The sequence below is a fragment of the Neovison vison genome, chromosome X (assembly GCF_020171115.1).
Source record: "Neovison vison isolate M4711 chromosome X, ASM_NN_V1, whole genome shotgun sequence".
NCBI classification, from domain to species: Eukaryota; Metazoa; Chordata; class Mammalia; order Carnivora; family Mustelidae; genus Neogale; species Neogale vison.
In genome coordinates this window covers 95533199-95556858 of record NC_058105.1, presented here as the reverse complement: position 1 = coordinate 95556858, position 23660 = coordinate 95533199, and the positions used below count along the sequence as shown (strand labels likewise).

Sequence of the window (23660 nt, the reverse complement as noted above, 5' to 3'; positions counted from 1 at the left end):
AGTTAATTGCATAGTAAGATTGAAGAATAATTGGGAAAACTCTTAAAGAGTGCTTTTGACAGGTAGCTGATACAGCAGGAAATACTTCAAAATTGTCTACTTACATTTCTTTTAAGGTCTTACCATTGAGTAATTCAAAGAGTATAATTTAGATATGTTTGTAGAATGAATGCAATCAGTATTTTTAAAAAGTTCTCGTTGCTAACCATGAAATTATATAAAGTTGCTTTTTCTTTAAAAAAAAAATATTTATTTATTTGACAGAGAGAGACATACTGAGAGCGGGAACACAAGTGGGAGAGGGAGAAGCAGGCTTCCCATAGGGCAGGGAGCCCAATGTGGGGCTCGATCCCAGGACCCCGGGATCATGACCTGAGCCAAAGGCAGACGCTTAACAACTGAGCCACCCAGGTGCCCCTAAAGTTGCTTCTTGAATATATTTTTATTTGTTATATCTTCCCTGTGAGAAGATGTTATCAGGGGTGCCTGGGTGGCTCAGTCACTTAAGCATCTGCCTATGGCTCAGGTCGTGATCTCTGGGTCCTGAGATAAAGCCCCATTTTGAGCTCCCTGCTCAACTGGGAGTCTGCTTCTCCTTTTGGCCCTCTCCCCACCCCCTCACTCTTGCTCTCTCTTGCTTTCTTACTCACTCTGATCTCAAATAAATAAATTTTTTTAAATATACTATCATTATAAATATTATTTGGATGTGAACTCTGATATTAATAATTTTTCAGAAAAAATTACATATTTGGGTTTTTGTTAATCTCAAGCTAGTTTATTTTTCACATTTAAAAATAGTCATAGTGGGACACCTAGGTGGCTCATTCGGTTAAGGTTATGATCTAAAATAAGTCTCATTTTCCTCATGTATAGGGACAAGAATAACAGTGGAAAATGATTGTTGTATTTTCAAGATCCTAAAAATAACAAGTATCCTTAGTTCACTTTTCTCTTGTTAAATAAGAAAATACTCAATATTAAGTTCATAGAAGATAAGAAATTCTGCTGACTAAAATGTTTTTTCCTTTTTCTTTCTTTTTCCCCCAGAGCTTTCCGTGGTAAACACCTCTCTTTTATAGTTCGATTTCCAAACCAGGGCAGACAAGTTGATGACTTGGACGTATGGTCTCATACAAATGATACGATCGGTTCAGTAAGACGATATATTCTCAATCGCATTAAAGCCAATGTAGCTCATACAAAAATTGAGCTCTTTGTGGGCGGTGAACTGATTGATCCTGCGGACGACAGAAAATTGATTGGACAATTAAACTTGAAAGATAAATCAGTAAGTATCTGTAATTACTAAACTTTTCAAGGTCAAACCTGTGGCACCTAGGTGGCGTAGTGTGATAAGCTGTCTGCCTTTGGCTCAGGTCATGATCTCAGGGTCCCGAGTTCAAGCCCTCTATCAACTCCCTGCTTCACGAGAAGCCTGCTGGGAAGTCTGCTTCTCCCTCTCACTGACGCTCACCTGCTTTGCTCCCTATCTCTGTTAAATAAATGAATAAAATGTTGGTTTTTTGGTTTTTGTTTGTTTGGGTTTTTGGTTTTTGTTTTTTATTTATTTGTTTGTTTGTTTGTTTGTTAGAGAGAGAGAGAGCGTGAGCAGAGGCAGACAGAGTGGCAGGCAGAGGGAGAGGCAGGCTCCCCGCTGAGCAAGGAGCGGGATGTGGGACTCGATCCCAGGACGCTGGGATCATGACCTGAGCCGAGGCAGCTGCTTAACCAACTTAGCCACCCAGGCGTCCCAGTTTGTTTGTTTTTTTGAGGAATAAAATTCAAACCTGAGATTATTTTTCATTTCACTAGTTAACATTTTATTCAGTAAATGTTAATTGAGCATTTGTTATTTGTGAGGCTCTTTATTAGGTATTTGGATTGTAACAGTGAGACTGGCATTAATAGTACTTAAAATATAGTAGATGTTTTGTGAAAACAACTATTTGGTTGTTAGGCAGCACCTACAATTGGTATTTCTGGAAGTATTGCCTCTAGTTTGTTTTTTGGTAGGTTACTAACTTCTGTTTTGAATTTTTTTTTCTTGTCTTTGATACTAACTTAGTATATTATTTTCAGCTAATTACAGCCAAACTTACACAGATAAGTTCTAATATGCCTTCAAGCCCCGATAGTTCTTCTGATTCCTCAACTGGGTCTCCTGGAAACCATGGTAATCATTACAGTGATGGTCCCAATCCAGAAGTGGAAAGCTGTTTACCTGGGGTGGTGAGTAGATGGTTTGAGCTACTATATGTAAGGCATTAAGAGATTAAAGAAATACAGTTTGAGAACAAAGAATAAAGAAATCAAGTTTGGCCTCATATTGACCCTCATTCCTCCCACCCAGCCCCCGGTTGAAGTAAAAAATTCATGTATATATTTTAACTCCCCCAAAACTTAACTACTTATAGCTTAGTGTTGACCAGAAGCCTGACTAATAACACAGCCAGTTGAGGAACACATATTTTGTATGTTATATGTATACTCATATTTTGACTGTATTATATAGTATAATATACTGTATTTTTATAATAAAGCTACAGAAAAGAAAATGTTAAAATCCTAAGGAAGAGAAAATACATTTATAGTACCCTCTTGTATTTGTGGGAAAAATGTGGTAAATGAATCTGTGAAGTTCAAACTCATGTTGTTGAAGGGCCGGCTATTTATATAATCGTTTTTCCTTGAGAAGTTTACATTTAATATGGCAAAATATCATATAACTATATAGTTAACTATCAACTTCAGAATAGATCTGAAAGGTGATCGTATTTTGGTTGAAATTTAAAACATTTCCTTCTAGATACAGTATGGTTAGGTTTATATAAAATGAATCTGTTATGCAGCTGAATTAAAACTCTTCACTATATAAACTTAGAAAAATAGCACTGTATCTTGATTCATACCACAGAAGTGAATCCTTTCTTCACAACTGTTTCTGTAGGATGTGCAGTCTTTTTCAAGTTGTCCTTAACATATCTTGTGCCTAAAGAAACTGTGATTCCTCCCCTCCTTACCCTCTCCTTCCACCCCTCCCCAAAAGAATTTTAATGGCTATGATAATAACCAGCCACTCCAGTGTCAGAAGAATGGGCTCCTTACAACAGTTGGATTAGGAATTTAACTGTTAGCAGGCATGACAGCTTTTGGCATATATGGAGTCTAACTTCTATGTATGAGAGAAATAATTAAACAAAGTAATAAAAGAGCTGCCTCACAGAAATTACTGGAGATAGCTTGGGTAATATATTCGGTCTGTATCATGAAGGCTTTCTACAGGTGGGATGATTGGGTAAGGGAGGCCATTTTAGAGAGAGTGGCAATGACAGAAGCAGAAATGTCGAAATTACTTATTTAGCTGTTTTGGCGGGGGGGCATATAATTTATAGTTAAGTATGTTGTATATTTTGTATTCTAGATAATGTCACTGCATCCCAGATACATTTCTTTCCTTTGGCAAGTTGCAGACTTGGGCAGCAGCCTAAATATGCCTCCTCTTAGAGATGGAGCAAGAGTACTTATGAAGCTTATGCCACCAGGTAAGTTTTTTTATATCTGTAATGTTCATTCAATACATGCTGGACCATAACAGGGTATATGAACAAATTCTCTGTCTAGATGGAGTATGCTTTGTTATATAGACCACATCAGGAGTTGGCAAACTACAGCTCACCGGCCAAATTCAGCCCACTGCCTGATTTTGTATAGCCTAGGAGCCAAGGATGGCTTTTACATTCTTAAATGGGGAGAGGGGGTGAGTCAAGAGAATATTTTGTGCCTCATGAAAATTATATGAATATTTTTTAAGGTTTTATATATTTATTTGACAGATCACAAATAGGCAGAGAAGCAGGCAGAGAGAGAAGGGAAGCAGGCTCCCTGCTAAGCAGAGAGCCCGATGTGGGGCTCCATCCCAGAACCCTGGGATCATGACCTGAGCCTAAGGCAGAGGCTTTAACCCGATGAGCCACCCAGGCACCCCTGAAATTTTTATTTTAGTGTCCTAAACTTTTGTTAGTGTGCAGTCATGCTCATTCATTTACATACTAACTGTGGCTGGTTTTGTTTTAAAATAGCAGAGCTCAGTGGTTGTGGCCGACACCCTATGGCCCGCAAAGCCTTAAATATTTACTGTCTGACCTCTTTCTGCACCGTATTATGGGCCATGTGTTATCTGTGGCACTGTTTTTGTTTTATTCCTTAAAAACAACTACTTCAACGTTCAGCTTTTTCTCATATGTGTCTATACCATTATATCTGTAAATAAACCTTGTCCAGCTGTGTCTTTGTCAATTTTAGATACCTACTGAGTTTCTATCATGGGATGAAAACTTAAGTCTTATTCTCAAATTCTCCCCATTTTTGCTTGAATTCTTATCTAAAATTGACACTGAAATGTAAATTTACATTTCAAGAGTGTGTGAAAAGTAATTTGCCTGGATTACTGACAATTTTTTTTTTTACTGGCTATAATTCTCCTTTTCATTCCCTTAGTTTTCTGTACACCTAACAGATTCATCCCATGCATCTTCTAATAACTTCTCAAAATAATTTCCTATTATTATTTGTATTATATAATCTGTCAGATTTCACTGTTTTCTGGAGCTTTTCTTCTTCCTCCTCTCATCTGTTTGTTCTTTGCCTGCTGTACAGCTACTGTTGTAGGACTTCCTTCTTCACCTTTTCCATAGCAGAGTCCCTGTTCTCAAGTTCTTACGTCTTGGGCCTTTCTTGAAATTTTTTCTCCCCTCCTCCCACAGGGATGTCCTCCTTACCCTGCTTGGGCTATAATACCCTAGTCTAGGCAGCCCTTTCACATAGAGTTTAAACAGCACTAATAAAAATAATTTTACTTGGGGTAAAATTATTCGGCTTGGGGTGCCTGGGTGGCTCAGTGGTTTAAGCCACTGCCTTCGGCTCAGGTCATGATTTCAGGGTCCTGGGATCGAGTCCCACATCGGGCTCCCTGCTCAGCAGGGAGCCTGCTTCTCCCCGCCCCCCCGCCCCGTAGCCTGCCTCTCTGTCTACTTGTGATCTCTCTCTGTAAAATAAATAAATAAAAACTTTTAAAAAAAAAAAAAAAAAGAAAGAAAGAGTTTGAACAGCCCACCAGGTAGTTGATTGTGGCTGAAGGCTGCCTTAGCAGATAATGAAAAGGCATGAGACCAATAGAAAATGCTAACTTGTTAGTGCTGGGATAACACAGGGAAAAGTGGAGCTCTGAGACAGATGGGCTGCCATTAAAGTGGGCCCAGAACAAACACCCGCCAAGAGTCCTAAAAGACTGGGAGTGCACTTCTCAAGATGAGCTCTGCATGCAGGTGCTCACTTTTCATTTTCCTAAGAAGTTAAAAGGGCCCCTTGCTGTACAGCTGCCAGGCTAAGGGGTTTTCATTAGGTTGGTTTTGGTTTTGGTTTTCGAAAGTTGCACTTCTGCTGCTGTACTGGCACCTTCTACATTATACTGACTCTTATTTGCCACTTGAATATGAGCTAAATGGGGTTTTAGAAACGTGTAACAACTTAATAGACTTATTTCCCTGAAGGTTAGACTGATAGGTGCTTTATTTTCTTCTGTTTCCTACTTGTCTCTTATTTTTGAAGAGTACCTTTTTTCCTGTTAAAAACTTATTTTCGGGGGGCACCTGGGTGGCTCAGTGGGTTAAAGCCTCTGCCTGCGGCTCAGGTCATGATCTCAGGGTCCTGGGATTGAGTCCCGCATTGGGCTCTCTGCTCGGCAGGGAGCCTGCTTCCACCTCTCTCTCTGTCTGCCTGCCTGTCTGCCTGTCAAATAAATAAATAAAATATTTAAAAAAAAAAAATCATGGCTCCGGTCATGATCCCCAAGGTCCTGGAATCGAGTTCTACATCAGGCTCCCCGCTCCATGGGCAGTCTGCCTCTCTCTCTGCCTGCCACTTACCCTGCTTGTGCTCTCACTTTTTCGCTGTCAAAATAAATAAACTCTTTTAAAAAATAGATAAAAAGTTAATTTCTTATTAGGTAATTTGAAACTTAGAGCAGTACAATCTCATTTACCCTTCCCCAGATTCAATAGTTGTTAATATTTTGCTATATTTGTTACGTCATTCTGTGGTAAGATTTTTTCCTGACCTTTGGAGAACAAGTTGTAGATACCCTATCTTTTTATCCCTAAATACCTATTGCTTTATAGGAACAAAGACATTCTCTTCAAATTGCCACAGTATTAATCAAAATCAGAAAATACAGCATTGGGCACCTGGGTGGCTCAGTTGGTTAAGCAACTGCCTTCAGCTCAGGTCATGACCCCCAGAGACCTGAGATGGAGTCCCACACTGGGCTTCCAGCTCCGTGGGCAGTCTGCTTCTCCCTCTGACCTCTCTCATGCTCTCTCTCAAATAAATAATTAAAAATTTTTAAAAAGAATATAGCATTGTTAAATTAATTTATAGACCTTATACATAATTACTAATTTTCCCCATAATAAACCTTAAAACAATGTTTTCTGGTTGAGAATCCCGTTCAGCTTCTTATATTGCATGATTCATGTGGTGTCTTTAATCTGGAACAGTTCCTCAGTCTTTCACTGTTAGGAGTTTGATGGTTTTGAAAAGCACAGATCATTTGTGGTGTGAATGTGTCTCCTTGGGTTTTGTCTGTTCCTGATGTTACATACAGATTGTACATTTCTCTCAGAATACCACTTACATGTTGCTCTTTCTCAGCATTATACCAGGAGGCATACGTCCTTTTGTCCTTCATTGGTAACATTATCCCAGATCACTTAATTGATGCCTGCAGGTTTCTCCTTTGTAAAGTTACTTTTCCTTTTTTGGAGAGATGTTTTGAGACTCTTAACTCTTTCTCATCTGACTTTTACTTACTGGTTTAACCATTCCTTGTGATTATTGTTTGAATCAGTTTTTCCTGTAATGGTTGCAAAATGGTGATTTTACTTAACTTGATCATTCTTTCTACATTTACTGGTTGGCAACCTTATTTGTGATGTGTTTTATATATATATAGCCCAAGATGTTTAAAGTTCATCTAGTACTTTAATCCTAGCCCTGGAATCAGCCATTACTCCTCTCTGTGAGAGAGGGTATTTAGAAACCAGAAACTTAATACTACTGGGGTGTCTTGTTTCCAGGCCTTTTCATTAAACTGAGGAAGTAATACACATTTATATATATATATATTTAAGATTTTATTTATTTAAGAGAGAACAGGACCAGGGGAGAGGGAGAAGCAGACTCCCTGCTGAGCAGGGACCCTCATAGGAGTTTTAATCCCAGGACTCTGGGATCATGACCTGAGTCAGAAGCCCAACCGACTAAGCCACCCAGGTGTCCCTACTTAGAATATTTTTTAATCCAGCGAGACATTCTCAGATACAGCCTATGAATAGGTTTTTTTTTAGAGACTAATTTGGTTTATATGTTAGAAGTCTTGGACCTTAGTGGTTCTTTCTGCTTGCAGGACTTTTTTTCCTGATGAAATAAATAATTTTTGAAGATTTAGCTGCTAGAATCCTCAGTGTTAAAAAAAAAAAAATACTGGGAAAAAACCTAAATGCCCAGTAATAGAGATTAAACTCATAAAATGACATAATGTTATTTTAATCACAAAAATAATACAGGGGATGAATATTTAATGACCTGAGAAGCTATTCACAAATGTTTGATTATAAGAAATTTATATTTTATTTAGTTACATTATGTGTCACTACCCCTTCAGAATAGGGAAAACCAGTAGTTTTAATATAAACTGAAGATTTTTTTTTTTAAGATGTTTTCATTTTGTTTTTAAGTAATCTCTATACTCAGCGTTGCTGCTCGAACTAATAATCCTAAGGTGAGGAGCCATATGCTCCACTGAGTCAGCCAGACAGCCCACAAACTGAAGATTTTTTGATAAAATAGTTCTAGGCTATTTCCAGGCCTATAAAATTAGCTTGCCATATGACAATTACAGTAATTTTCAGTTACCTTTATTCTTCAAAAAAAAAAGCTTTTAATTTTTTCTAAAGCCATCTTACTTATCAAGTGACTTATCAAGTGGTATTTTAATCATAGCGTATTTACCTTGGAAATAATTTGATGGTAATTAATGTACTTTCTAAAGTTGATTGACTATTCTTAAGTTCGAATGTTTGTTAATGCTGAATTGTATCCTGTGGTTTTCAAAATATTTATTTTCACTGTGATTTAAAAGGAAGGTGGGGGTTCCTGGGTGATTCAGTCAGTTAAGCATCCAGCTCTTGGTTTTGGCTCCAGTCATGAGATTGAGTTCCTGAGTTCCACATGGGGCTCTACATTCAGCATGGTGTCTGCTTGAGATTTCTCCCTCTTGAGATTCTCCCTCTACCTCCCCCTCTCTATATAAATAAAATCTTTAAAGAAAGAAACTGGGTGGGGTGCCTGGGTGGCTCAGTGGGATAAAGCCTCTGCCTTCAGCTCAGATCATGATCCCAGGATCCTGGGATCTGAGCCCCTCCGCTCAGCAGGGAGCATGCTTCCTCATCTGTCTCTGCCTGCCTCTGCCTGCTTGTGATCTCTCTGTCAAATAAATAAAAATCTTTTTAAAAAGAAAGAAAGACAAAATAAATAAATTGGAAAAAAAAAAAAGAAAGAAAGAAAGAATGAATGAAACTGGTGTTTTAATACTGTGGGGGGAGGATAAAAAGAAAAAAACCCTGTGCTTGAGGTAAACATTAATGACTGTAGGTTTCTCCTACTCAGAACTAGAGTGTTCCTATGAAAACTTTTGTAAGCCAAAATGATGTAAAACCTTTAAAGAAGCAGTTAACACTGGTTTATATGGAAATTTTTTTAGAGTGTTCCCACAGCCAGAAAGTAACCTCTTAGGCTTTTCTGATACCTTAGGACACATCTTATTCTAATGGATGCACAAAATAAGAAAAAGCACAGAAGCTCACAGAGGCAGCCCAAAGCTCTGGTGGCTTGATGCTGAATGTCACTCCCAGGGAAGGAGCTTTGCGGGGCCACTTTCTCTGCTTGGGGGTGCACACTGCCTCTTGAACAACTTTCTGCAAAACAAACACTGGATGCTATTTTTGCTTTTTGCCTCTTTTCGTAAAAGCAAGAATCCTCTTTGGATTTCTTGTGGCTAATGGAAAACAGGTGCTATTATAGGTCTTTCATAACGGTGAAGTGGTATTAGGCGAGGTGCCTATATTCTTTTTTTTTTTTTTTTTTCTTTCTGTGTCTTTCCTTTTAGAGTTCAGTTTCTAAGGTACACTAAGCTCCTTTCAATAAAATTGAGCAGTTAATGGGTAGTGTCATGAGGGTGAACAATAGAGAAGTTGGAAGGAAGAACTTGTAATTTTTTATCTTTTGTTATCTCGATAAGGATGATTTCCTTTTGAAGTGTACTGTATTTTTTAGGTTTACAGTGGTCGTGGAGGCATGTTGATTTGAGGTCTCTGACTGGGTGAAGACTGCCTCCTTCATGTTTGGGTTGACTAGTTCATAGTGATTTTTTTTTTTTTTTAAAATCTAGATCCAGCTATTTCTTGTGAGGCATGAGCCTATAAGTCAAATGAATTGATAGTTATGCCGTACTGAAGTAATCTTCAGAATACCAAAAATGAAATTCTATTAATGCATGGATTATGTTGTGTTTTAGACTGTGTCTCTTGTTTTCTTACAGATAGCACAACAATAGAAAAGTTAAGAGCTATTTGTTTAGATCACGCCAAACTTGGAGAAAGCAGCCTTAGTCCATCTCTTGACTCGCTTTTCTTTGGTCCTTCAGCTTCACAAGTGCTATACCTAACAGAGGTTGGTTTTTTCTCTTTCGAATGTATTTCATGTTCTTTGAACTTGACCTTTTTATGTGGTAATCTGAAGAACATGGATAACACTTAAAATGAAATATTTTTTAAATGGTCAAGAATTTCTTAGCAATGATGATAGGGAAAATGGAAGTTATCTTTTTAAACCCTTTTAATACAGTCCTTTTCTTCTTCCAGGTAGTCTATGCCTTGTTAATGCCTGCTGGTGCACCTCTGGCTGATGACTCCTCTGATTTTCAATTTCACTTCTTGAAAAGTGGTGGCCTGCCCCTCGTCCTGAGCATGCTAACCAGAAATAACTTCCTACCAAATGCAGATATGGAAACTCGAAGGGGTGCTTACCTCAATGCTCTTAAAATAGCCAAACTGTTGCTAACTGCCATTGGCTATGGCCACGTTCGAGCTGTGGCAGAAGCTTGTCAGCCAGGTGTAGAAGGCGTGAATCCCATGACATCGGTAATACACTTTTTAAAAATGTCTTATTTATAGTAATAAATGGTAATTTTTTAAAGTTTGAGTTCAGAGTTGATTCAGAATGTTTCGAGTTCCTTTCCAGTGGTATTTTATTTTAGAGGTTTCTGTCTCTTAAATTTATATGAAAAGTGAAAATGCTTTTTACTGACTATACTCTTAATTTAAGAGGACAGTTCCTCCCTACACCTTTAAACCTGTTTGGCTTTCAATTACTTTAAACCTGATAAAAACTCTGTATGCATCTCTTACTAACTTGTACCTGGAAGATATATGAAAATACAGGTGGTAATAAGAAAGTTGTAATTGACTTAGCCTGTTGCCACTCTCTTCCCACCTTGATAGGCTTAACCTCCACTTCTGAGCTTATTCCAACTCTGGACTTTGTCTTTGCCTTGGTGGCATCCTTGATCCATCTCACCAAAAGTTCTCAAGACATGCCATAATTCAGTGTCTACTTATGAGCGGTCAAACTATGCACTTAATTCTGACTAAAATTTGAGGTCTTCTATGTTCATCACAAGTGATGGTTTACTAAGTTTACGGATAGAAGAGAAGAGCTCTAGGAATTCTATTTTTTTTAAATAGCTTGGGTCTTAATCTGGAAATTGGAATGTTGATTAGATATGTGATGTTACATTAAATATGTGATACGGAATAATACCACATATATTGTCATAATAGCAAATGTCAGTAGCTGTGACTAAAATTCCTTAAGGTTTCTCCCTTTCAAAGAGGAAAATGATGAGCAGGGGAAATGGGAACAGGGTCTGCCCAGAAGCACACATGTAAGAGGTGTGGAGTAATTTATTGAGTCTTTAGGTAGGGGTTGGAGTCATCACTTCAGTTTATCACTTATGTCCACAAGTTATACTGTGCCCACATGTAGAGACACAAGTTGAATTAATCTAGAATGGGTATTTGCAGAGGGACGTGTAGCACCTTGTTACATAAGAAAAAGTGGAGGCCCACATTGTTGGCAATACGGACTGCTTTTTGTTTAAGTCACTGCAGTTCTACCATGTGTATATATGGAAGGGAGGTCATTTGGAGGGAGTGGCGATGGGTGGGGAGCATGTTGTTGGGTCTGGTTCTGTACAAATTACTTACTTCGAGCAAAATGGTTGTTTTTTCAGGTCAACCAAGTTACTCATGATCAAGCCGTGGTGCTACAAAGTGCCCTTCAGAGCATTCCTAATCCATCATCTGAATGCATGCTTAGAAATGTGTCCATTCGTCTTGCTCAGCAAATATCTGATGAGGTTAGTATTAAACTTTCTAAGCTGTGAAATCCTGCCATGTCTATTTCTATGTTTGACCCTCCGTTTAATTAAGAAATAACCCTTACCACAGCTCTGGGCTGAATTTTCCTAGGCCTACTCACTCTAATAACTTCTCAGTCTAGAGTTCCCTTAACACAAATTTTGCCTGATACTAATGTTAGTACTTTCCGGTTTGAATCCTCTATGTACAATAAACAACATCCTCTGAATATATATGATTCAGTCTTCACAAATGCAGGTATGTGTGAAACCACCATCATAATCAAGACACAGAACATTTCCATCATTCTGTATGTCCCTTTGCAGTCCCTTCCCTCTACCCCAAGTAACCAGTGATCTTTTGCCACTGTAGAATAGTTTTCATTTTCTAGAATTGTATACAGATGGAATTCTATCGTGTGTGTTCCTATATGTCTAGTTCCTCCCACTCTGAATAATGATGTTGAGAATTAATCTGTTTTGTAAACCATTAGTCCATTCCTTTTTGCTGCCGAGTAGTATCCTATTGTGAATACTCCACATTGTACACTTGGCAAAGGACATGTGGATTGTTTTCTTCTTTTGACTGTGAATGAAACTGCTGCGACTTCTGTACAAGTGTTTGTGTGGACTTGGTTTTCATTTTTTATGGGTAAAAAAATGAGTAGAATGGTGGTGGGATCATCTTTGTAGTCTTTTTAAGATGCTTCTGAAAGTAATACAGGGCCAGATAATAACTTGGGGAGCATGCTTTGTGGTATTGCTGTTAAATGGGGGGGGGGGAGAAGCAGTTTTTTTACAAGGAGAAACATTTTTTCTTTTCCATTTATTATTTTACTCTAATACACTATCATATCATTTTTATTGTGCATTGTCTTGCAGGCTTCAAGATATATGCCTGATATCTGTGTAATTAGAGCTATTCAGAAAATCATCTGGGCATCAGGATGTGGGGCATTACAGCTAGTATTTAGCCCAAATGAAGAAATCACTAAAATTTATGAGAAGGTAAGAGTTACCTCAAAAATATTTTCCTTTTAAATTAATGTTAATTATGTGTGAGGCTGAATCATTACATCTGCTATCCTTACCAGTCATTTGCATCTTCATGGCTGACAATTAAATGGTAGCTATAGGTAAGATGAGAATACAGTAAAATTTTACTTTTGAAATAAAGTACTTCAGAATCCTGCCATAAAGCTGCTTTTTAAAATATGAAACGATGTTTTTCTAATTCTCACTAGACTGAGATATGATCTCCTATTGAATTTTCTTTTTCCTATTGTCTCCATTTTTCTTCTTTCATTATCTTTCTGTCATATGTAAATTTTAGTTTAGTTAACTGTCAGCTGTGGTGTCCTGACATTTTAAATATTTTTGTGAAAGCAAAGGAGGGGCACCTGGGTGGCTCAGTGGTTTGGGTTTTTTTTTTTGTTTTTTTGTTTTTTTTAAAGATTTTATTTTATTGATTTGACAGAGAGAGATCACAAGTAGGCAGAGAGGCAGGCAGAGAGGCAGGCAGAGAGAGAGAGGAGGAAGCAGGTTCCCCGCTGAGCAGAGAACCCGATGCGGGACTCGATCCCAGGACCCTGAGATCCTGACCTGAGCCGAAGGCAGCGGCTTAACCCACTGAGCCACCCAGGCGCCCCGGCTCAGTGGGTTAAAGCCTCTGCCTTCTGCTCAGGTCATGATCTCGGGGTCCTGGGATCGAGCCCTACCTCAGACTCTGCTCAGCGGAGAACCTGCTTCCTTCTCTCTCTCTCTCTGCCTGCCTCTCTGCCTACTTGTGATCTTTGTCAAATAGATAAATAAAATCTTTTAAAAAATAAAGCAGTCAAAGGTGGAAAGAGTGTCAGCCAGTTAGGTATCATCTCTGACCTTCCCTTAGATGAAGCAAATTATTTACAGAAGTGAGGCTGTGTTTCACTCTTTCTTTTCTTATTATATGTACTTACCCCTCATAATCACTGCTGAATATTTAGAAGAGGAAATTAAATTTATAGGAACTTTTGAGCTTGGTAGACCTTCCATTTTATGGCCAACATAACCCTGTTTTTCCTTGGATACTTTTAGAATCTGGTAGCATCTGTCTGGTACAGTTCCTGGGCATTCAACTAAGTTTTTTTGTTTGTTTTAAAATTTTATTTATTAGAGAGCATGAGTTGGGGGAGGGGTAGAGGGAGCAGGAGAAGCAGGCTCCCTACCAAGCACAGAGCCTGATAGGGAGCTTAATCCCAGGAGTCGAAAATCTTGACCTGAGCTGAAATCAGACACTTAACTGACAGAGCTACCCAGGTGCCCCCATTCAGCTAATATTTGAATGCTTGTTCTTTTTTAGGCATGTATTGTAATCATCACTTTTTTATAAAATCGGATTAAAATTTACTAGCTACCTATCCAAGCATATTTTAGGTTGTAAAACCTTCCTGAACAATTGTCTAAGAAATTTGCTTTAGAATACAGTGGCACTGTAGTTACACTACCTTGTGGAACTAGTCATAATTTCCTAACTCTGCAGTGCTAGAATGTGCCTTAAGAAAGGAGTGATTGTTAGTTTCAGAAAGAAGATCCCTAGGAGCCTGAAGGACAGAGTAACAAGTGATAGTCTCAGTGTGTCCCTTCATCGTTCCTTGGGATATAGCAGAATACTGGAATTAGACATCACTATTCATTTCCATACTATCTCTATACTATAATCATTTCCATACTATTCTTAAATGGGTCTCAAGTTGCAGGTAGAGAGGCTGAGGCCAAATAGTTTAAGTGAGTCTTTTAGTTTTAAGCACTAACTGAAGTTGTGTGAGATTTTTCTTAAATGCAACTCTAGGTAACTTGCCTCTGACCATAATTTTACAGACCAACGCAGGCAATGAGCCAGACTTGGAAGATGAACAGGTTTGCTGTGAAGCATTAGAAGTGATGACGTTGTGTTTTGCCTTGATTCCGACAGCCTTGGATGCTCTTAGTAAAGAAAAGGCTTGGCAGACATTCATTATTGACTTACTATTGCACTGTCACAGCAAGTAAGTATCTTTATAATTGTAAGAAACTTCATCTTTTGTTACACAGAAATAAATTTATGCTGGGAGAATTTGTCCCAGAAATCAAGTGTTTTTTGTCTCTATAGCATGATAGTGTTTAAGAAAAAATTTTTAACCACATTTTGCATAGACCTAACTTTGGTTTTAGTCTCTGCAAAATGGCAACATCAAATCTCAAAATTAATTTTTTTCCCTAATTTCAGAACTTAGTTTCACTCAAGAGATAAATATTTTAGCCCATTTAAAAAATTTGGTTGGTAAGATTTCACTTAAACAGGACATTCGCCTCCTGTCTTGGATATGTAGATGCCAGGTTTTTTGGTTTGTTTGCTTCAAGAGAAATTGTTAATTCAGTATGAAATTCACAAGTCAGGGTTCTGGTAAGAACTTTTGCATTTTATAATGAGACCAAAGAGCAAATAATTAAAGCCTTTGTTTTCAATTGAAGATCATTTAATCAATGGCATAAGCTTTGTTTTGGACTTCTTTTTGTGCAAGTCGATCAGATTTGTAGAAAATGTTGGTTTCCATCCTTATGTCATTCTAATCCTGACCTTCATGGGCTAACTCTTTAAACTGGAACTCTAATTAGTGTCACTGTTAAATTTAATTAATCTGTCTTCCATATATCATGTGAAAAGAAAGATGTTCACTTTGGTTATTTTTTCAGATGCCATTCATTCAGCAGTGACAAATCACTGATGAAATTAATGTAACATCAAAATAAAGTTTGCTGAAATAAAACCTAGTGATAAAGCCTTTTTTTAAAAAAAAGTACATTGATGGAATAGATATAACTTGCTCATTCCAGAGGATACTGTAAAGTGATGTAGTGGGAATGTCTACTATTTTAGAAGTTCCTTGGTAATGTCCTTGAAATTCAGAAAGTCCTTTGACAGGATTCCCCGCCCCCAGTAAGGTTGTGCTTGTTACCTCCTTGAAAAGACGTGGTCATCATGAGATAACCCAGTATGTGAAGAAAAATTAACAGGTTGAGTGAGTCTGGTTCTATTTGATAACAAGTCAGAGGGAAGGAGGAGGGGAAAGATGATTATCTGAAGAGTTTTAGTGAAGTCAAACCCAGAGGTAGCAAATGTTTTATTCTATATTGATTCCCAAATCTTAAGTTAGGAACTTACTTCACTTTCTTGGCTGCACTTGGTTTTACGGGTTTTCTGCCCTCTAAAGACCTTTATGAACATTCCCCACTTACAGGAAATTAGACCCAGTTTCCTCCTCCTTCCCCTGAAACTTCACACAATGAAGTAAACTTCTGTAGACAGTACTTTATCTCAGTATGCCTCTGTTCCCTTATAGTCAACAACAGATAGGGTCTTCTAAGAGCAAGATCTTTTGAGCTTTAGGTATCTGATTTTCTTCTCTCGGACTGGCCCTCACCTTGCCCTGCAGGTTCAAAGGCCCTTATTTCCAATAAGTAAGAATTTGACAGCAAACCTGGCTTGAACATAATTTGTTGGAATTATTTTTCTGAAATCTGAATCCCCAAACACATCCAGCCCCAACAGTTTCAAGTGCAGGATAGTGGTCCTGCGTACATGAGGCTGCCCCTCAGGTAGAGTTTATACTTGCATAATATTACTAACCTATGTACAGTGCATATCCCGTGTTTGCTTTCTCCCTTAATTCTGTAGCAACTCACTAGACTGCTGCTGGCTGAACTAAGGCTGAAGTTACAGGACAGTGTCCTGCCTCTTGAGTTCTGACTTTCTGCCACATGATTATACTCTGTGTAATTATACTTCATGAGCAAATTAATGTGAGTCTTTACCATGTGCTTGACAAAGTCCAAAGTCAAATAAGATAGTTCTTGCACTCAAGGAGCTTGGAGAGGGAAATCCGTGTCATAGGAGGCAAAGTAGTCTAGGAATTAGAAGAGGAATAAGTTACTTTTCTACCCAGAAAGAGCAGAAGTGAAGGTACTTTGCCGAATGTAACATGAGCTCAGGTTCGGGTAAGATTTATATGTGCATACAAATGGAAGGTGGTGGGCATTGGCGATGCTTCCCTTCAACCTCAGTCCCCATTATGGTATTTTTACTTCTGTGTTGTTGGACTCCGTTCTTCCTCCTCCATACTGCTTCTACCCTCATCTAAACAGCCAGCATCCATTGCCCAGACAGCTGCAATATCCTTAATCTTCCCACCCCAGTGCTTCACCGCTAAGGTATTTTATTCTCATCCTGTGACCACACTGCAGACAGCATGATCTTTGCCAAGCATGATCCCATTGTTTTCCTGGTATCAGGTCTTTCCATGCCTTCCCATTGCCTCTCCCATTCTGGGAGAAAAGTCTCCCAGACCTTTGTTTAGGTGAGGTCTATTTCCATATCGTATCACTAAACTTGTTATAATCACTAACAGTTTGATCGAAATTCCTTTAGGTGGCTATGGTTTTTTTCCAGCCCCTCTAGCACCTTTTGCCTTATACTCTACGTATTTATTCAGCTCCTTTATGTTACCTGACATTGATAAAGACATTTGAGTTTACCACCCCGGCGTAGTGCTTTCAGAGAAAAGCTGAGTAGTCTGGTTTGATGTGTGAAAGAGGAGTACAGGATAATACTGTAAAGGAGATTAGTGGGAGTCAGTTTGCAGAAGGCCTTTGATGCTGAGACCTAAGTAGGCAATTTTAATATGGTAGGCAGTCTTGGTAAATAATTTAGCGAGTACCTGTTATGTATCAGCAGGCACTATCCCAGCTACTAGGGATATAGCAGTAAACAAAACAGAATGTCAGCCTTCTTGGAGTCTACAAACTAAAGGAGATAGGAGTATGAAGGAGCAAACGTGGGAAAATATACAGTATGTTAGTGATAAATGCTATAGAGAGAAATGAGGGTGATAAGGAATAGTGGGGAGTCTGTAGAGTTTGGTTTTGACCTTTAAACAAACCTCTGAAAGAGGAGGGTAGTCATCCATGTAGTTAATGGAGGAAGCAGGTTTTCAGCAGAAGGAACAACAGATGTAAATGTCCTGAGGCATGAACGTGCCTGATGTCTTAACAGCAAGGAGATGAGTGTGGCTGGAGCAGTGAGTGAAGGATAGGCAGCTGTAGGAGATGAGGTCAGAAAGTTAACAGGCAGCCTGCTTGGATTTTATGGATCATTCTAACAACATGGATTGTTTTTTTAGCAGGAGATGGGCATCCCATTGTAGGGTTTTGAGCAGAGGAATGGTGTGCTCTGAGTTACATTTTGAGTTTATTCTGGTGGTTTTGTTGAAAATAAGTTCTAAAGTGTCAGGGAAAACTGACTGTTAATCCAAACAAAAGATGACAGTGGCTGGAAGTATGGTAGTATTAGAAGTGGTAAGAAGTGAGATTTTGAGTATGTCATAAAGATACAGGCCACACGATTTGTTGATGATAGGCACGTGTTTCTTTGAAAGCATTACAGAAATCTACATGTATGAGAGAGATTTCATCAGGAAATCACAAATACTAACTTTTTATAGATCCCTACTTTATTTGAGCTGCATACCTGAGTTTTAAAAAAATGAACTAGGACAATGTGAATGACATATACCTATGAAAATCTAATTAAAGTTACAGACTTTCTCCCCAAAAAACTCCTGACTTCAGTTTACTTGGGTTCCATCAGATTTTACCCACCGGCTTCTAAAGTCCTGGTTTATAAGACCATGTACGGGTTTCCAGAAAACTACACAAAATGTAGTCTGTCAAGTCCTTTACACTGAGCTATAAATTTGGTTCTAAGCTCTCTGTCGCTAGCAGAAAGACAGAAGCATGGTAGTTTCCCATGAAATGTAGTTTGCAATGACCATAAGATACACAGGTGCTTAGCAGGTACTTATTAAGCATCTCCCCATATGTCAGGCATTGTTCCAGGTGTCAGAAACCCTGGCGTCACCAAGGCCCTGCCCTGAAAGAGTTTACTTTCTAATGGAGTTGTAGATCACTGTTTATGAATGAACAGCATCTGTGCATGTGGTAACAGATCTGATTGTTAGCACCTGTTACTCTAGATTCTTGAGGCACAGCAGTAAATGGGTGATCTTTCTACCCTCTTGGACATTTGCTCTGGTCACATGTGTATAGTATATAATTTTTTTTTAAAGGATTCATAGTCATCAGGTAAATTTCTCACTACTGGACCAGAGACAAGTTTTTCCCATGGGTCACCATAGAATATTGTATAGTCCAGTGGTTTTCGATCTTTAGTGCACATTCAAGTCACCTGAAGGATTCATTAAAACACAGGTTGCTGGGTAGCACCCCCAGTATTTCTAATTCAGCAGGTCCAGAATGGGGCCTGATAATTTGCATTTTTAACAAGTTCCCAAACGATGCTAATGCTGCTGATCTGGGGACCATGCTTTGGGAGCTGCTAGAATAATAAAAGGGACATTGCAGCATTATCTTTCCTATAATTGCAACAGAATTCCTATAGAGTTGTGTGCCCCAAAGTGCAATGAGTAAAAATTCTGTGCACGGCCCAAAAGATGTGTAAGGCTTACTGTAAGCCATCTTGTATTCAAAAGAGCATTTCCAGCCTGTTCCAAGAAAGGGATGTTACAGGGTATCCCTCAAACTCTTCTAGTACAATTTAAGGTTCCTGCCGTACAGCCAATATTCATGTGTTCCAGGTTGTGGGCTTCAGAGGGCGTTACCTTGTATCCTTGTGTTTTTACTTTTAATTCACCTTTATTCCACCCCATCCCTCCCTCAAAAGACAGGCCAGTCAGTGTTGGAATCTTTTTGGGGTTTTTGTTTTGTTTTGTTTTTTTCTTTTTCTTTCTTTTTTATTTTTTTAACTTCGTGCAAATAATATGTTAAATGTGAAATGCTTTTATTTCAGAACTGTTCGCCAGGTCGCACAAGAGCAGTTCTTTTTGATGTGCACCAGATGTTGCATGGGACACAGGCCTCTACTTTTCTTCATTACTCTGCTCTTCACCGTGTTGGGGGTGAGACATTTTTTAATACGCTTCTTAGAGTGATTAATTCTTTAAACAAGGCATTCAGGAATTTATGGTATTAGCTTATATTCAAGTTAGAACAGCCTATATTTATTAAGTAAATATTCGTAACTTCCCATGTTATTTTAGTTCTCTGCTCTAGTTATCTCTAGGTTTTAAAAAAGTGGCTTCTGTGCATGGACATGTGAATTCATATGATTTTACTTTATTGTTTCAGAGCACAGCCAGAGAGAGAGCTAAGCATTCAGGCGACTACTTCACCCTTTTAAGACACCTTCTTAATTACGCTTACAATAGTAATATTAACATACCCAATGCTGAAGTTCTTCTCAATAATGAAATTGATTGGCTTAAGAGAATTAGGGTAAGTTACCTTTAATACTATGTTTATTGTGTCGATAGAGTGTTTTATTAATTGATAGTTTGTAGTTTTGAGCATTTTGGTTAAGTGAAAAACACCAAAGAGTAATAAAAAGGACCAAAGAATATACTCTGTGATGGTGGGTCTTAGTAACTCATGATTCACGGAATGGATGCAAAACAAAATGCTTTGTTTTACTTGGAGCTTGAAATACTGATTTTTCAGCCTCTTCCATTTTAGAATCTTGGGCCTTTTTGCAAATTTTCGTCTTGTAAAACCTTTGAATTGTTCTCATCAAAAATCAGTGTGTATGGGTCGCCTGGGTGGCTCAGTGGGTTGAGCCTTTGCCTTCAGCTCAGGTCATGATCCTCAGGGTCCTACGACCAAGTTCGGCATCTGGCTCTCTGGTCAGTGGGGAGCCTGCTTCCCCTCCCTCCCCCCACCCCGCTCCACCCACCTCTGCCTGCTTATGGTCTCTCTCTGTCAAATAAATAAGTAAAATCTTAAACAACAACAACAAAAAAATCAGTGTGTACAGACTAGCACTTAAGTCTTGATGTTAACACCGAATACTCTTTACGCAGAATTGTATGAGAATTTATTTCTGAAGAGATATGTAGCTTCTATATCCCTAAAAGTTCTGAAGATAATTTCATCTTGCTTAGAAGGGAAAACTTTGGCAAGAAAAAGAGTCTTAACGATAGAGAACAAACAGATGGCTACCAGAGGGGAGGTGGGGGAATAGGTGATGGGAGTAGTAAAGAGGGCCCTTGTCATGATGAGCACTGCATGATGTATGGAAGTGGGGAATCACTATATTGTACACCTGGAACTAATACTACACTGTATGTTAACTAGACTGGATGATTATTGATTTTTAAAAATAAAAATAAATTTTAAAAATGAATGGAAAGGGCGCCTGGGTGGCTCAGTGGGTTAAGCCGCTGCCTTCGGCTCGGGTCATGATCTCAGGGTCCTGGGATCGAGTCCCGCATCGGGCTCTCTGCTCAGCAGGGAGCCTGCTTCCCTTCCTCTCTCTCTGCCTGTCTCTCTGCCTACTTGTGATCGCTCTCTGTCAAATAAATAAATAAAATCTTTAAAAAAAAAAAATGAATGGAAAGGTTTGGGGCAATTACTTAATGTGTTTCTAGTTCTCTCATTGTGACTTCTCTCTCCCTCCTTACCTCCCTTCCATAAATTAGACATTTGTTATTTTTTCTTTGGCAGGATGATGTTAAAAGAACAGGTGAAACAGGTGTTGAAGAGACAATCTTAGAAGGTCACCTTGGGGTAACAAAAGAATTACTGGCCTTTCAAACCCCTGAGAAAAAGTATCATATTGGTTGTGAAAAAGGAGGTGCTAATCTCATTAAAGTAAGTTTTGTCCAAAACTAGATATCCTGACCTCCTCTATGTTTGTTACCAAATCTGTCTGGCTGGTTTATAATACCATGTCTTTGGTGTATTATCTTGACCTTTTCTGCCTTCTTTTTAAGAATCTTTGTAGAGGTTGCAGTGATTTTTTTAAATATACTTTCTGAATTTTGTATGTAAATAAAATATACTATGTATTTAAAGTAAATACACACTTGAATTTTTTTTTTTTTTTGAAAATCTGAATTTTTCACTTCAGTCTTTTTAAAACAACACGTATTTGTGAGATTGTGTCATGTTTATCCTATTTCTTTAACGACTTTCTTCACATGTTTGGTAACTCAAAGAAACAAAAAGTATCATTTTAGTACATGTTATTTTTATTTAAAATTAGTTTTGGTACACATATGATTAAAGGAGTAAACATGGGGCACCTGGGGGCTGAGCATCTGCCTTCAGCTCAGCTCATGATCTCAGGGTCCTAGGATCGAGCCAAGCCCTGCATCAGGCTCCCTGCTCAGCCAGGAGCCTGCTTCTCCTCCTCTCTCTGCCCTACCTCCCCACTTGTACTTTCTCTCCTTCTCTGCTCTCTCTCAAATAAATAAAATCTCTTAAGAAAACAAAAGAGTGGGACGCCTGGGTGGCGCAGTTGGTTGGACGACTGCCTCCAGCTCAGGGCGTGATCCTGGAGTCCCGGGATCGAGTCCCACATCAGGCTCCCAGCTCCATGGGGAGTCTGCTTCGCTCTCTGACCTTCTCCTCGCTCATGCTCTCTCTCACTGTCTCTCTCTAATAAATAAAATAGAAAAAAAAAAACAAAAAAAACAAAAAAAAAAGAAAACAAAAGAGTAAACTTACTTAAAACGTTGGGGTGCCTGGGTGGCTCAGTGGGTTATAGCCTCTGCCTTCGGCTCAGGTCGTGGTCTCAGGGACCTGGGATCGAGCCCCACTGGGGCTCTCTGCTCAGCAGGGAGCCTGCTTCTCCCTCTCTCTCTGCCTGCCTCTCTGCCTACTTGTGGTTTCTGTCTGTCAAATAAATAAAATCTTAAAAAAAAAAAAAAAAGTTAAGTGCTACAGTCAACTTGCTCTTAATACTTAATCAGAGAAACTTGGTGTATTTGTTAGTTGTAGTAAATAGTGTTTTGAAGTAGAATCTTTTTATTAGAGAATCCAAGTAAGTTTTCTCAGATGTAATGATAGCTTTAATTCTGACAAGCAGTTTAACGTTATTTCCTTCCAAGAGACATTTCTTTCTTTCCTTAAAAAAGATAAATGTATAAACACAACTTTGTCATAAACATTATAGAAATAGAACTATATATAACATACACATATGTAATTGCTAATACGTAATCCTTTTTTCAACTTTTGTAGGAATTAATTGATGATTTCATCTTCCCTGCATCCAATGTTTACCTGCAATATATGAGAAATGGAGAGCTGCCCGCTGAACAGGCAATTCCAGTCTGTAGCTCCCCAGCTACCATTAATGCTGGTTTTGAGTTACTTGTAGCGTTAGCTGTTGGCTGCGTGAGGAATCTCAAACAGATAGTAGATTCTTTGACTGAAATGTATTATATTGGCACAGCAATAACTAGTAAGTATACTAAAATGCAGTGTTTTGATGACAGATAATTCCCTAATTTGTTCAAATTCTATTTTCCTAATTTTTTTTTTAAGTAAACATCTTCAGCTTGTGTTTTTCTTTCAGCAGCTAGCGTAACATTTGTAGGAGATAGATCTATAATTTCACACCATTACAAGCGAAGAGTCTTGATGCAGAAAAATTTTCAAGTGTTTTTTAAATGTCTTCTGTAGGGGTCTGAGTATTTAGCAAAATAAATTTCTTCTCCATCAAACCTGGAATAAAACCCAAACCACAGTAATAAGTAGTCAAAATAAATGGCAGAGTTCAAATTTAAAACTCAAGTTGCATTCCTTGAAATACCTTTCAGGCCCTTACTTAGAAGCTCTTCAATATTATTTTCCTATGAGCCCAAAGAAAATCTGGTTTTAAAAGATGAGAATATGAGAAGATAACATTCTAATGTAGTTTAAGTCCTCAGGTAATGCTCACACAAAAGCCCTTGAGATAGACTGTAGACTCCAGATCATACAGATCTGGAACTGAAACTCCAAAAGGATGGGGGGACAGTATTAAATGACTAGAAAAGCAGAAATAAGGAATCTAACAAATAGTTTAAGAGAAAACCATGTTTATCCTCAAAGCTTAAGGATATAATTGATTACAGTAAACATTTAAAAGCGTGAAATTTTTTGATATGTTGTATTTCAGAAGGTAAGGACATTTTTAATAACATTTTAGGAGATTCTGATTAAACTGCTTAAAAGTTTAGACCATTAAAAGTGGTGATGCAACATGGGGTGT

The 23660-nt window shown here is 38.4% G+C and overlaps 1 protein-coding gene across 4 annotated transcripts in view; it reads left to right on the top strand.

The window, feature by feature from the left end:
• The window catches only part of USP9X (ubiquitin specific peptidase 9 X-linked), a 163366-nt gene that overhangs the window by 108370 nt on the left and 31336 nt on the right, over positions 1-23660 (top strand). For all 4 annotated transcript variants that reach the window (XM_044234797.1, XM_044234799.1, XM_044234796.1 and 1 more), the window contains exons 19-30: positions 1051-1291; positions 2083-2232; positions 3425-3545; positions 9659-9789; positions 9981-10259; positions 11411-11536; positions 12419-12544; positions 14393-14559; positions 19416-19524; positions 19754-19900; positions 21125-21271; positions 22646-22868. In XM_044234797.1, coding sequence (XP_044090732.1) covers positions 1051-1291; positions 2083-2232; positions 3425-3545; positions 9659-9789; positions 9981-10259; positions 11411-11536; positions 12419-12544; positions 14393-14559; positions 19416-19524; positions 19754-19900; positions 21125-21271; positions 22646-22868 — 1967 coding nt within the window. The remainder of the gene's footprint in view (positions 1-1050; positions 1292-2082; positions 2233-3424; positions 3546-9658; positions 9790-9980; positions 10260-11410; positions 11537-12418; positions 12545-14392; positions 14560-19415; positions 19525-19753; positions 19901-21124; positions 21272-22645; positions 22869-23660) is intronic.